This window comes from Danio rerio, chromosome 2 (assembly GCF_049306965.1).
Source record: "Danio rerio strain Tuebingen ecotype United States chromosome 2, GRCz12tu, whole genome shotgun sequence".
In the NCBI taxonomy this organism is placed as follows: Eukaryota; Metazoa; Chordata; class Actinopteri; order Cypriniformes; family Danionidae; genus Danio; species Danio rerio.
In genome coordinates, this window is record NC_133177.1 from 22,594,202 (window position 1) to 22,607,845 (window position 13,644).

General features: G+C 38.4%; 1 protein-coding gene across 5 annotated transcripts; it reads right to left on the reverse strand.

The window, feature by feature from the left end:
* Positions 1 to 5,322: 5,322 nt before the first annotated feature.
* On the reverse strand, positions 5,323 to 13,273 carry pimr51 (Pim proto-oncogene, serine/threonine kinase, related 51). Of its 5 annotated transcripts, none has more exons than XM_073909901.1 (9): positions 12,570 to 13,243; positions 12,066 to 12,272; positions 11,875 to 11,957; positions 11,710 to 11,760; positions 11,271 to 11,643; positions 10,966 to 11,145; positions 9,282 to 9,389; positions 9,085 to 9,179; positions 5,323 to 5,893 (listed from the first exon to the last, which is right to left on the reverse strand). In XM_073909901.1, exons 1-8 carry the CDS (start codon positions 12,592 to 12,594, stop codon positions 9,088 to 9,090), a joined length of 1,119 nt encoding a protein of 372 aa, XP_073766002.1. In that variant the 5' UTR covers positions 12,595 to 13,243; the 3' UTR covers positions 5,323 to 5,893; positions 9,085 to 9,087. The 5 variants fall into 5 exon arrangements, with proteins under 5 accessions (XP_073766002.1, XP_073765997.1, XP_073765995.1 ...); XM_073909896.1 differs by having other exon boundaries at positions 5,323 to 5,901; XM_073909894.1 differs by lacking the exon at positions 5,323 to 5,893 and having other exon boundaries at positions 8,954 to 9,179.
* Positions 13,274 to 13,644: the final 371 nt, after the last annotated feature.

Sequence of the window (13,644 nt, forward strand, 5' to 3'; positions counted from 1 at the left end):
CAAAGTCTAAACATATCAGTCACTGCAACATCAGCAAATCATCCATATAAAATTCTAAAGTTTTACTGTGAAATCAGAACTGTTTTAGAAATGTTTTAAAATACAAACATTGTAACACGAGAATGTGACATCCAATACAATAATAATAAGAGCACCCAGTTTTAAGGTCATTAAGTATTCATTCCCCTCATGACAATTGCGCTTCCCAAACAAAATATTCAGTGGTATTTCTTCAAAGTCAATACTGATAGTGTAGTTTGTGCAGACACACTGAGGTTTATTCAGTGTACAGAAGTCTGAATCATCCTCATTATTTCACACGCTTCCAAAAACATGTTTACTACACGAATGTCCAGCGTTTGCTAAACAAATAGACTGCTCAACCCTTTACGTTATTAATTTCTTACAACATCTCCAACTATGCTAAAAGCAACAAGTTCTATAGGACGATGTTGTAAGAAAGTAATAATGTAAAGAGTTGAACAATCAATTTATAGTAATGTGTTTTGGGAAACGTGTTTTTAGAAGCATATGAAATAATGTTGATGATTCAGACTTCTATACACTGGATAAACCTCAGTGTGTCTGCACAAACTATTCTATCATTATCCAAAACCATGTTTACTACAAACAGACTATTTAACCCTTTACATTATTACTTTCTTACAACCAGGGGCGTAGTGGACATTTTAAAAGTGGGGTGGGGGGACAACTGTGTGAAATCCAAAAGTTTCAATTTTTAAATCACCTGTTTCTAAATGGTCTGTCTCTAAAAGTGAGGGGGGTGTATCCCCCCTGTCCCCCCCAGTTACTACGCCCCTGCTTACAACATCTCCAACTATGTTAAAAGCAACAGGTTCTATAGGAAGAAGGAGAAGAAGAAGAGGTAACACTTTATTTTGATGGTTCATTTGAGTTTTCTCATTAGATTATAAGTAGACTGTTAGGTTTGGGTTAGGGTTAGTGTAAATTGACATGTACTTGCAAAATTTCTTGTAGTCAGTTAAATGTCTGTTGAAGGAGCTTACAAGCTAACTATATTTTCAACAGATATTAAGCAGACAGTCTACTAATACTTAAATGGACCATCAAAATATAGTGTTACCCAATTCCTTAATAATAGATAATTAACAATTTCTAGAAGAAAGAATATCAGCTTCATTTTCATCTCTAACTGTCCAAATTTTCTGTAAGGCTGGTGGGGAACTTCATTCAACCTTCTACCAAACTGAGGTACAAAGTAAATCTAATCTTGGGTTAGATGTTTGTCAGATTGATCAATAAATTTAAAACAGCATTTAAAACAGCAGCTAGTGAGATGTGCTCAACCATCACTGCTTCATGTTTTGGTTTTCACAGACACATTAATCTCTATTATGATTTGGAGTTGTAAAATGGATGAAGTGTGGTCATATTTGTGATTTGATTTACCTGGATTGATCATCTGGTTCCTCTGAAACACTGGCTGTAGATGGGGAAGAGCTCCGGACTGCAGGTTTGATGTTGGATTTTGGTAAAAGAGGAGCTGATTTTGCTCCACTGACACCTCTTAAGGCTGTAAGAGAAAAACAGACATTTTAACATTTCTATTTATTTTTTTTAGTTACAATCTCAATATTAAAAACAATAGCCACTGATTTATTCATTTGTTCATTTTCTTTTTTCGGCTTAGTCCCTTAGTCATACTACATGTAATACTTGCAGCCCTGGAGAAAAAATACAAATAAGTGACCACTTAAAAGTTATTGGTTATCCTGAATTGAATTAATGCAAATTATTGAGGAAATTTCATGTTTAATGTTATAAAATTGAGTCAAAATTTCCACAATAGAAGATTTCAGTACATCATTGTGTTAAATGTGGAAAGAAGCAAGCAAGTGAACACTTGGAAAAATAATCTACAATACAAAGAAACTCATACTGATTTAAACGACACAAATGTGTGTAAATGATGACAAAGTTATTTTGTCTGTGTGATCAATCTGTGTATTTTAAAGAATAAAATTTATTGTACTTTATTGCATTTGAATATGAAAATAAAATGTTTTTTTTTTATTTTTTTTAAATAAAAATAATCCTCAAAATAAGAATCTAAAACCTCCAGTAGATGGTAGTGAAGTCTATTGAGTGAGACGATTCACTCAAACAACTGAATCATTCAACAAAGTAAATAATCTGCTGTCTGGACTGTTTGAAACGTGGAATCATTCAGAAAGTTCATTCTCAAATCTTCAATTATTCTAAAAAAAACATATGTTTATATATGTATTAATGCTGTAAAAATTAGTCGTTAACGCATGCGATTAATTTGAAATAATTAACGCATTAAAAAAATATAACGCAATTAACGCAGTTGCAGGTTTTTTATTTCCTGTAACATGGATAAGACAAAGAAAGCACTTTTTGAAGGCAAGTTTCAGTATAAAACAATTAATGTCGCATCACCAGGCTCTCCAGCGTTTCCTCCAGTGTTTCATGCAATTTCGTGTGTTTCATTTTTAACTTTCGACTTCTGTTTTAATGGAATTCGATACCGCATGGCGAATGGAAAAAAAAAACTCAGCATTTCGTGACTCTGTGGTCCTTTCGTGGATTGCTGCTTACATGGTAGACTCTTTATTATAGATTATAATCCTAATCATATTAAAATTGAAGTATTGGTGTTCATAAAGTGCCGGATGAAGTTGCGAGCAGTCATTCAGCACATCAGCGCATTCCTTTGCCTTTCAGCAAGTGCCCTCCAATGTTTTATTAAGTTTCACGTGTTACCCCCTTAAACGCAAGTGTATGCTTCGCGTTGTTGTGTCAGAATCGTTGTTTAGAACGCTTAGTTTAAGCACATTTTTTTAATTGATTGATATATACCAGGGGTGGCAAACCCTGTTCCTGGAGAGCCACCTTCCTGCAGATTTCACTTACTACCCATATCAAACACACCTGAACCAATTAATTAGGACCTGAACGCCACATGATAATTACAGGCAGGTGTGTTTGATATGGGTTGCAACTAAAATCTGCAGGAAGGTGTCTCTCCAGGAACAGGGTTGGCCACCCCTGATATATACAGTACACACACACACAGACACACACACAGACACAGACACACACACACACACACACACACACACACACACACACACACACACACGTGTACTCAGAACATTTTTTTAAAAGAAACTGGGATTAAAAGACCTGTTCAACTCTCTGTGATTAGTTTCACAAACTTAAATGTTGTTAAAGCAGAGCATGTTTGAAATAAAGACTGAAAATGGATGTAATTCTTCACCGCTAGAATCACCACAGCCATATGGTGTCAGTAAACGTGTGTGTGTGTGTGTGTGTGTGTACTGCAAACATTGTAAGGCCATTTGTGTGTGACTCATCGTTTCAGAAAGTCTTGAATAAACTCCAGCACAAATACATCAAATACACTTACATAGTATTTTGACTAATGAGCTGAACTTCTACTTTATCTGTGTCTATCTGTTGTCTCACTACATCTATTGCTTTTTTTCAGGGCCAGACGGAATCTGCGGACGTTTTTTGCTATTTCTGCTGAGAATTTTGGTAAAAATCTGCGGATTTCTGCAGAATTATTTTGGGAGTATCCAGCGGAGTATCATAACTAAAACCTTAATATATTAAATAAAAAGTAATAAATTACTGAATAAAAACTGAATACATTAATATTTACACATTTACTCAAGTAAATTAATAGAATTAATAATGGGCTAAAAATATCCAGAAATCTGCGGAATTCTGCGGAAAATCTGTGGAAAAACTGTGGAATTCTGCGCGCGCAGATTCCGTGTGGGCCTACTTTTAATCTATATATTATTATTATTATTCATTATTTATTGCACATGACATATTGGCAAAGTAATTGTAAAATGTTTTGTTTAATTGTTTCACACATTTTTCCAACATTTTTCTGTTTTTAAACAGTCAAATAAACTGACAAATATTCTTCCGAAAGCACCTCAGTTCAACACTGATCTTCTTGTCACTGACTCGGTCCCAGTCATTCCCCTCGCTGGCCAGCAGAGGTCATCATCACCAGACTTCTAAACATTTCGTCATCCACTTACACTGATAGCATGCACACCTGCAGCTCATCCAGTTGACACTGACACACTCACACATATAAGCAGCACTCTCACACTCACTCATTGCGAAGTCTTGTTCTGCCCCGGCTAACACTACTGAGCGTTTCTCATCCTTGCCTGCTTTCCCGATGTGACCTTGCTTTGATTATTGACCCAGTCCTGCCTGCCGCCTGCTTTGTACCTTTGCCTGAACCTCGACTCTGATCCTCGCCGCCTGCCTTGAACTCTAGCCTGTTTGCCAACTCTGATACTAGCCGCCTGCCTCTGACCAATGCCTGCTTAGTCATCCTGTGTTTGCCTGCCACCAGCCCAACTAAGATATACTACTGTGTTTGATGTGACACACACACATGCACAACATCTGTGTGCTATTTGTTATTCAACTGTGTTTAATAAAAATACTGCAAATGGATCCCTCTGTGTCAGCCACTTCATTACACTTCAATCCTGGTACCATTCCATTGGCGGTTTGTCTGTTAATCCTGCTCAGAGATCTAGAGATCATTCAGCTACTGGACTGACCGGAGCAGCCTGACCTGTACATCATGATCCTGAAATAGTCCCTCACCATGACAAGACCTGTTGATTTCACGATGTCTCACTGAGGCTCCATCCATGAGGACGCAACACAGATCAATCATGATGCAGGAAACAGTGTCCCTCAATCTGTGCTGCTATTGTGGAGTGTTTCATCGAGACATAAAGCTGGAGAACCTGCAGATCAACACAGACACACTTCAGATCAAACAGCAGGAATCTGCATATGAAAGATTCTGTGATTTATGTATTTTGCAATAAACTTGTGGTTTGAGACTTGTTATGACTAGTTAAACTGGTGTCCTTAATAAACTAAACCACACTTAATAACAAATAACAACAAGAACCAAAGAGTCAGCAACTTCAAGCCTGAGGTCATGAGTCTCGGTTTGGAGAACACCAAATATTTTAGACAGAAACAGTAAAGATGCGACACTATATAAAGATTCATCAGACAAAATCTCTTTTTCTCCAAGAACCAGTGAGTTCCACCTTCAGCCTGGTGTTTGGATTGTTAAACGGTAAGAGGCCGTTCATCACAACGAAGAAAACTATACAAATCAAGAAACATGAAAGGAAAAGTATCACCTGAAGCAACCAAGTTTTGAGCAAATCCATGCAAATGTCAACCTGAAAAAGTTTTCTCCAGAATAGCAAAACTCTTTGTAGGTTTTTTTTTCAATTCAATTCAATTCAATTCAGCTTTATTTGTATAGCGCTTTTACAATGTAGATTGTGTCAAAGCAGCTTCACATAAATGGTCATAGTAACTGGAACAGTGTGGTTCAGGTTTCAGTGTTTAAGTTCAGTTCAGTTCAGTTTAGCTCAGTTCAGTGTGATTTAATCATTACTGAGAGTTCAAACACTGAAGAGCAAATTAATCGATGCGCAGCTCTACCAATCCTGAACCATGCGAGGCAGTGGCGACAGCGGAGAGGGAAAAAAAACTTCACCTGATGGGAGTGAAGAAAAAAAACCTTGAGAGAACCAGACTCAGTTGGGCACGACCATTTTAATTTCTCCGCTGGCCAAAAGTCTTGTGCAGAACTTCATTCGCCGTGGTTTATGCTGGAAGATGGCCTCAATGAAGACTCGTCTGTCCCTGGAGCGTCGCTGGAATCAGACACATGTTCTCCACTCCCCACGACCATCAGCGCAGCAGCAGCTCAGGATATGGCCTGGTCCCGGATATGGAATCCTTGGGATCATCACGTCGCTGGTCTTGGATCCAATCAGTGACTCCGCCTAATCTGAGGACCTCGGGATGAGTATCCCCAGGTGAAAATAGAGAATAAAGAGAATAATTAGCGTAGCTGCTGTTCATAGTGTATATAAGCAAGATGCAGAAGCCTGTGTGGAACCCGCTAGGTGATGCATTGAGTGTATGCTTTACTAAACAGATAGGTCTTTAATCTAGTTTTGAACTGGGAGAGTGTGTCTGAGCCTCGGACATTACAAGGAAGGCTATTCCAGAGTGTAGGAGCCATGAAAGAGAAGGCTCGACCTCCTTTACTTGATTTTGCTATTCTAGGTACTACCAGAAGCCCTGAATTTTGAGATCTTAAGGAACGAGTTGGTTCGTAGCGAGACAGAAGGTTGGTTAGATAAACAGGAGCTAGATTATTTAGAGCTTTATAGGTGAGAAGTGATATTTTAAATTCAATACGAAATTTAACAGGCAGCCAGTGTAAGGAGGATAAAATTGGGGTTATATGATCATATTTTCTAGACCTGGTCAGAACTCTGGCTGCTGCATTTTGTACTAATTGAAGTTTGTTAATAGAGGATGCTGGGCAGCCAGCAAATAGAGCATTACAGTAATCCAGTCTCGAAGTCATAAAAGCATGGACTAGCTTTTCTGCATCTGAGATGGATAGCATATTTCGTAATTTAGCGATATTTCTCAGATGAAAGAAGGCAGTTTTTGTGACATGGGATATATGGTTTTTAAAAGTTAGATTGCTGTCTAATATGACACCCAAATCTTTTATAGTAGAGCTAAAGCTAACTTTGTATCCCTCTAATTGTAAATTGAGTTGCGAGATCTGCTGTGTGCAAGATTTAGGCCCAATAAGTAATAATTCTGTTTTGTCTGAGTTTAAGAGAAGAAAATTGTTGGTCATCCAGTCTTTGATGTCTTTGATACACTCAGTTAGTTTAGAAAGTTCAGACGTCTCGTCAGGTTTAGTGGAAATATATAATTGAGTATCATCTGCATAGCAGTGAAAGCTGATCCCATGTCTTCTAATAATGTCTCCCAGAGGTAGCATGTAAATTGTAAACAGTAAAGGGCCTAAAACTGATCCTTGAGGCACCCCATACTTTACTGGGCAGATTTGTGAAGGCTGTCCATTAAGATTCACAAACTGGTAGCGGTCAGTTAAGTATGACTTAAACCATTGTAGAGCCTGTCCCTGGACACCTGTAGACTTTAAGCGATTTATGAGTATATTGTGGTCAATGGTATCAAATGCCGCACTAAGATCGAGTAAAACTAATAGCGAGACGCACCCTCGGTCAGCAGCTAAGAGTAAATCATTGGTTATTTTCACTAAGGCGGTTTCTGTACTGTGGTGAGCCCTGAAACCTGACTGAAACACTTCAAAAATATTGTTCGTCTGCAGATAAGAGCATAATTGAGTGGAAACAACTTTTTCTAGTATTTTAGACATAAATGGAAGATTAGAAATAGGCCTATAGTTAGCTAAGTTGTTGGTGTCTAGTTGCGGTTTCTTAATAATAGGCTTAATAACAGCTAGCTTGTAAGAGTTTGGAACATGGCCTATAGATAAAGAAGAGTTGATAATGTTAAGAAGAGGTTCTCCTATAGCAGGTAGCAGCTCTTTCAGTAATTTTGTTGGAATTGAGTCCAGCATACACGTAGCTGGTTTAGAGCTATTTATAATTTTTACTAACTCTTCATGTTCTATGATTTTGAAGCAGTGTAGGTTATTATTATGATTTAATGAAATATTTACAGGATTTGGAGTATAAGCCGGTGCAGAAAGTTTGGCATCTCCTATTTTCTGTCTAAAGCCTTCTATTTTATTACTGAAAAAATTCATGAAATCATCACTACTAATTTGCGGTGGAGTAGTTTGTTCCAAGGATGACTGATTATTTGCTAATTTAGAGATGGTGTTAAATAAAAATCTAGGATTGTTATGATTATTTTCTATCAGTTTGCGCAGGTGCTCGGTCCTGGCAGATTTTAGAGCCCTCCTATAGCTGGACATACTGTCTTTGTACGCAATTCTAAAGACCTCTAAATTACTTTTTTTCCATTTACGTTCCAGGGCGCGGGTTGCTGTTTTGAGCGCACGAGTATGACTATTGTACCATGGTATAGTTTTAATCTCTCTAGCCTTTTTTAATTTGATGGGTGCCACAGTATTTAGTGTGCTAGTAAAGATGGCATCCATACTGCTGGTTACTACATCAAGATCATTTGAGTTTGCGGGTGCATTACGAAATAGAGAGAGATCAGGTAAGTTATTTATAAATTCATCTTTAGTTGACGGAACAATAGTTCTACTAGGGCGGAGTATTGGAGCGGGTTTGCTGATTTCAGGTAAACATAGCTTATATAGTAAGAGGTAGTGATCTGTAATATCATCACTTTGTGGTATAATGTCTACGTCAATAACCTCGATTCCATAAGACAGAATTAGATCTAATGTATGCTTTAAGCGATGGGTTGGACCCACAACGTTTTGCTTTATCCCAAGTGAGTGTATTAAATCCATAAACGCGAGCCCTAATGTATCATTAGCGTCATCTATGTGGATGTTAAAGTCACCTACAATTAGCATTTTATCAGTTTTGACTAGTAAGTCAGAAATAAAATCAGAAAATTCTTTTAGAAATTTGACATAGGGTCCTGGGGGTCTATATATGGTGATTAAAGCGAGAGATAACATAGGTTTTTGTATGGTATCTGGAAGCTGAACATTAAGCGATAATACTTCAAAGGAGCTAAACATAAGTCCGTTTCTCTGTTTAATATTAAGGAAATCACTAAAGATTGATGCAACTCCACCACCACGACCAGTTTGACGAGCCTCATGTTTATATAAGAATCCTGGAGGAGTTGCTTCATTTAAGCTAATATAGTCATTTTGTTTCAGCCAGGTTTCAGTGAGACAGAGTGCATTAAGATTGTTTTCTGTTATTATTTCATTAATGATAAGTGCTTTAGGTGCAAGTGACCTGATGTTTAGGAGACCAAGTTTTACGAAATTTGTATTTTCACTTTCTACTGGTTTTTCTGGTTTGATTCTTACTAGATTTTTCCTGGAGCACACAGTACGTTTATTTCTTAATCTAATAATACGAGGAACAGACACAGTCTCTATAGGATTCGCCAGATATGCGTTACTGATGTTTAAGTGGGGTGAACAAGAGTCTAGGTGGCTATAGTGTGAATTTTGTGAATTTTTACCTGCTAGTCAGATGGTGCGAAGTAGTCTGGAGATGTTGTCCGACAGGAGTTCAGCTCCGGCTCGACTGGGGTGCAGGCCGTCAGGACGGAAGAGCCTAGGACGCTCCCAGAAAAGATTCCAGTTATTAGCAAAGAGCAATTTCTGTTCTTTACACCATGTTATTAGCCATTCATTCAAAGCTAAAAGTCTACTGAACCTTTCATTTCCTCGGCGGTAGGTAGGAAGCGGCCCAGAAACGATGATCTGCGTGGCGGGCGAGGTGCGTCGAACCTTTTTTTTATGTGTGGGCTTGTGTTTTTCAGTACTGTAAAATATTCAAAAATGTCTCTGTCAATGTTTTCAACCAATTATTTTTCATTTACCAAAGTCACACAAGTGCCAATTTCACATCTGTCACATCCACAACAGAGAGGAGTCAAATTCAAAATAAACCTTTCTCATAAATGCAAAAATATCAAATAAAATATATTATATATATCATTTATGTTCTATAGTGAGCCGACTCTGATTTTGTTTCACATTGTTTCTTTTGGGTTGTGCAGTTTAATTCACAGAATTTCTACAAAGTATGTTGTTTTCTGTAAACCCGCAAACTTATTTTTGGTCACATCCATAACGCATGATTATTTTCCTCATTTAAAATATTAAAAATGGTTACAGATTGATTTTTTTCTGATCTCATAACTCTGTGGTCAGTTGTTTTGGAAAATATTAACAGATGTTTCAGTATAATGTAAGATAATGCATAACATATGCTTTTTCTGTGATTTTAGTTTTCACGTTTTGACAGTAAATGTCACATCCACAATGCTGAAATTTCTCTATTATAACAGATGGATAATGTAGATAATACATCTTTCCTGATATTTGAGTCTTACAAAATAGACAATTAAAACTGTACAGTGTAATACTGAGACAGCAGAAGATACAGTAAGTCTCCTCTCCTCCAATGTTCTTCACAGATTCTTCTCACCAGACTCAAGAGTGAAAACTCAAGCAAGCTGATTGAGCTGAGGGAAATCATACTCTGTCAGCACTGACTGTACTTTAATATAAGCTAAATACCTCTAAACATAGCTTATAATCTGATCACAGTTCTTACTGTAACTAAATCTTGTTATTCTAAAGGTTTTCTATAGGAAAGCTGAATACAGTAAATGCTTTATTTGCCTTTTTTCTAGAAATAACTTAGACATGAATCTCTTCACTGTGATTCTGCTTTGTCTGTGATGAATTATTCAATCACTAACAAAACCACATCAAATATGTAAAGAATGTTTATTTGTGTTCTGTACATTGATGAAATGTTATAAATACATGATATTTATAAGAAATAGATCATTCTGTACAGGTTTAACTGTCTTCATGTACCAATCTCTGCTTTGCTATATGCAAATATACAATGTGCTGGTCATTAATAGTAGACCTGTTGTCTAACTGGTCTAAATCCTCCACATCTGTCTGCTTTAGACTGGCTGATGTGTGTCGTCGATGCTCTGGTTTTAGCTGGCGCTGCATTTTCAGCTCCTCCAGCAGAGTCTCACAGACGCAGCAGAGGAAGCTCAGGATCAGGAAGCTGTTCTCTGCAGTTCCTCTGCTACATCTGCTCACCTTCTACAAATCATTGAAAGCATTTATCTACACTGACTCTAACAATGCAAAGTCACGACTGCTGGCATTCAGATAAGTGTAATGCCACTGGCCACCTGTTCACTGCAACCAGGGGTGGCGCTCAATGTCATCTAAACTGGGCCGATCTGCTGGCGCTGCACTGAGACACCAGCGAATCAGCTGACGGCACTCTGTTCCACACAACACAGCCTTCAGAACCACAAAAGCACAAACTTCTGCTCGCTCACCACATCATCTTCATCTCTTACCTGTCGACAGCTTCCTCGGGAAGTGCAGTCTGCTTTTGGACGTGACCCTCTGTGCGCCTCTGAATGGGAAACAGTCGCACAGGATGTTGTAGAGAGTCACGCCGATGGACCAGACTGTCAGTGGAGAGGCATGATAGCGATGATGCCGAAACCACTCAGGAGGAGCAAAAGCTGGAGTGCCTGAGAGACACAAGAAGAGCACAAACACACACTCTAAAGGCTCCAGTACACACAAACTCCCTTTGGAGAATCACAGCAAGTTCACAAACATCCTCAGAGCGTTTCCTTCAGTCACACAAACCAACCTGCAAAGTATCTGTAGGCCGAGTCCTTCATCAGATCTCCACAGCCAAAGTCCAGCAGCTTGATGTCGTGTGAGTCTGTGGAGATCAGCAGGTTTTCTGGCTTGACGTCTCGGTGCAGGACGCGGCGGCTCTCGCAGTGTTTCAGCGCCGCAATCAGCTGCACCAGCACTTTCTTGGCCAGAGGCTCGTCCAGACAGCCGTTCTCCTCACAGAAACTCTGGAGATCTTGGCAAGGAGCCGGACGCTCCAGGATCAGGACGTAGCGTCTGCGATGGTCAAACCAGTCCAGCAGCTGCAGGACACTGGGGCAGACAGGAGCTGAAGAGACGCGGGTCATTAACGCCACCTCCAGTGGCAGACGACCCTGACCGTCCTGCAGGACAAATGCTTCGTTACATCCAGGACTGAATCAAACACAACAGATTCACGCTCAACTTACAACTTTCAGTCTGGTGTCCGTCGGCTCTTTAGACACGTACTTGATGGCCACCTGTAGACAGATAAAGCACAGTAAATAAGCCCTGCCTGATCGGGACACGGGACATTTACTGACATCAACATTTCTAAAGCCTGTCTGAATGAAGGAGTGAAGGAAAAGTCTTACTGGCAGTCCATCAGACCTGCGGATCCCAGCAAACACAGAGCCGAATCCGCCTCGTCCCAGCAACGGGCCCTTGGCATATTGGTCTGCAACACAGAAGAGCAGCAGAAATGTGTTGAAGAGAAAACATGAGTTGAGTCTCTTTAATGACCAATCATTTCACAACTGAGTCTCCACTATAAGCCTGTGCTGACCTCTGCGAGAGCGTTTGGCAGGTCTCCTAGACGAGGTGGACGCCGTTTGCTGCTTCCTCTTCCTCTTCCTCTGATCTGTGGACACTGAATCGGCCAAAAGAGAGGACAGAGGAGCCAAATAACCATGAAGCCCACCAGAAGCGTCCCGTGTCTCTGTGTCCTGAACTGCTGTCTGGGTGAAAGCTGCACTCCTGGATCTGGAGCGGCCTGAGGATGAAATATCACAGACAGCAAACACTGATTATTGATTATTAATAAAACATCACTCACTGTCAGTGGTCACACTGCATTATTACAATCATTACAACTGATTCAAGGAATAAAATACTTTCTCAATAAGTCTGTTTCTTCATTAAATAAAACATCATTTATTAGTTAGAGGGGGATATTTTAAGATTATATGGCTTGATTTACACAATCTTCTTCATATTCATTTATTAAAACACAGTAAAACACAACATAAACATAGCAATAATAAACAAATGTCAAATGAAGAACACTCACTTCCTCTTTCAGCCATTTGCGCCATGAAGACCGTCCTGCAAAACTCCACCACAAGAGAAAATACAAACAAGAGAAAATATAATGACAAATCAATAAAAGACAACTGAAATGTCAAACAAACAAGTAGAAAAAAGGCACAAACTAAAACAGAAATGACAAAAGAGCAATAAAATAAGCGTCTTAACAAGTAATCTGAACGATTAAAATAATTATATATTCTTTTCGAAGAAAATATCCTCCGATGTCTCTCAGAAATCCTCAGGGCTTCTTGAAGAATCAGTTTCAGCACAAAAGTCTCTGCAAGTCTCTGAATTCGCCTCCTCTCTCAACCAAGATTTTCAGCGCTTTCAGTGTTTATATATCGAGTCATATAATAACACGAGTTACTATAGCAACTCAAATTTGAAAAAACACTCATGTGGATGACGTAGCGCCGAAACACAAGGAATCAATAAATATTTTTTTCTATTTTTCATGTAATTATTGCGATTAGTAGTTAATCACCCAAAAGAAGATTTAACTCTCAGGAAATAATTTGATAAAAAAAGAAGGTGTTAGTTTTAGACATTATATAGTAGATAGCTAGACGCCTCATGGTCCTCTTCGGTCCATTGCTCCGATACGTCAAACGCGGCCGCCATCTTAATCCGGTCATCAGTGCGCTATAAAGAGACGCAACTGAACAGAGAAGCTGCAGTTTTATCGGATATAAAATACAATGACGCTTATATTTATTAACTGATTTTAATTTTATAGTGTAGAAAAACTCCAGTTATCTATAAGTTAGCAAGCTTAAACTTGTAATGTATATTTTATACTATAAAGAGAGATGTTATCAATAAATGTGTCTTCTTTATCAAAAGTAGTGCCGGAGTCATCTTTTTTTCTGACAGTTTTATAACAGTTAACAAAAACAGTTTATAAAAAATAATGAATCACACATTATTATAAAAGTAGAAATTCAATAATGTAGCAGAAAACAATACATTATTATCAATAATCATAATTAAGTATGAATAATACTAATACATAATTGCATACAACACTGGCTAAAGTGAATGTATAAAAAGGACAT

What these genes read in the sequence shown, in the direction of transcription:
- pimr51 (XM_073909901.1), bottom strand. Translation starts at nt 12,594, where the DNA reads ATGGCGCAAATGGCTGAAAGAGGAA. An exon ending in TGCCAAACGCTCTCGCAGAG is followed by an intron (nt 11,958 to 12,065) that starts GTCAGCACAGGC and finishes TCTGTGTTGCAG; the next exon opens with ACCAATATGCCAAGGGCCCG. An exon ending in GGCCTACAGATACTTTGCAG is followed by an intron (nt 11,146 to 11,270) that starts GTTGGTTTGTGT and finishes TGTGTCTCTCAG; the next exon opens with GCACTCCAGCTTTTGCTCCT.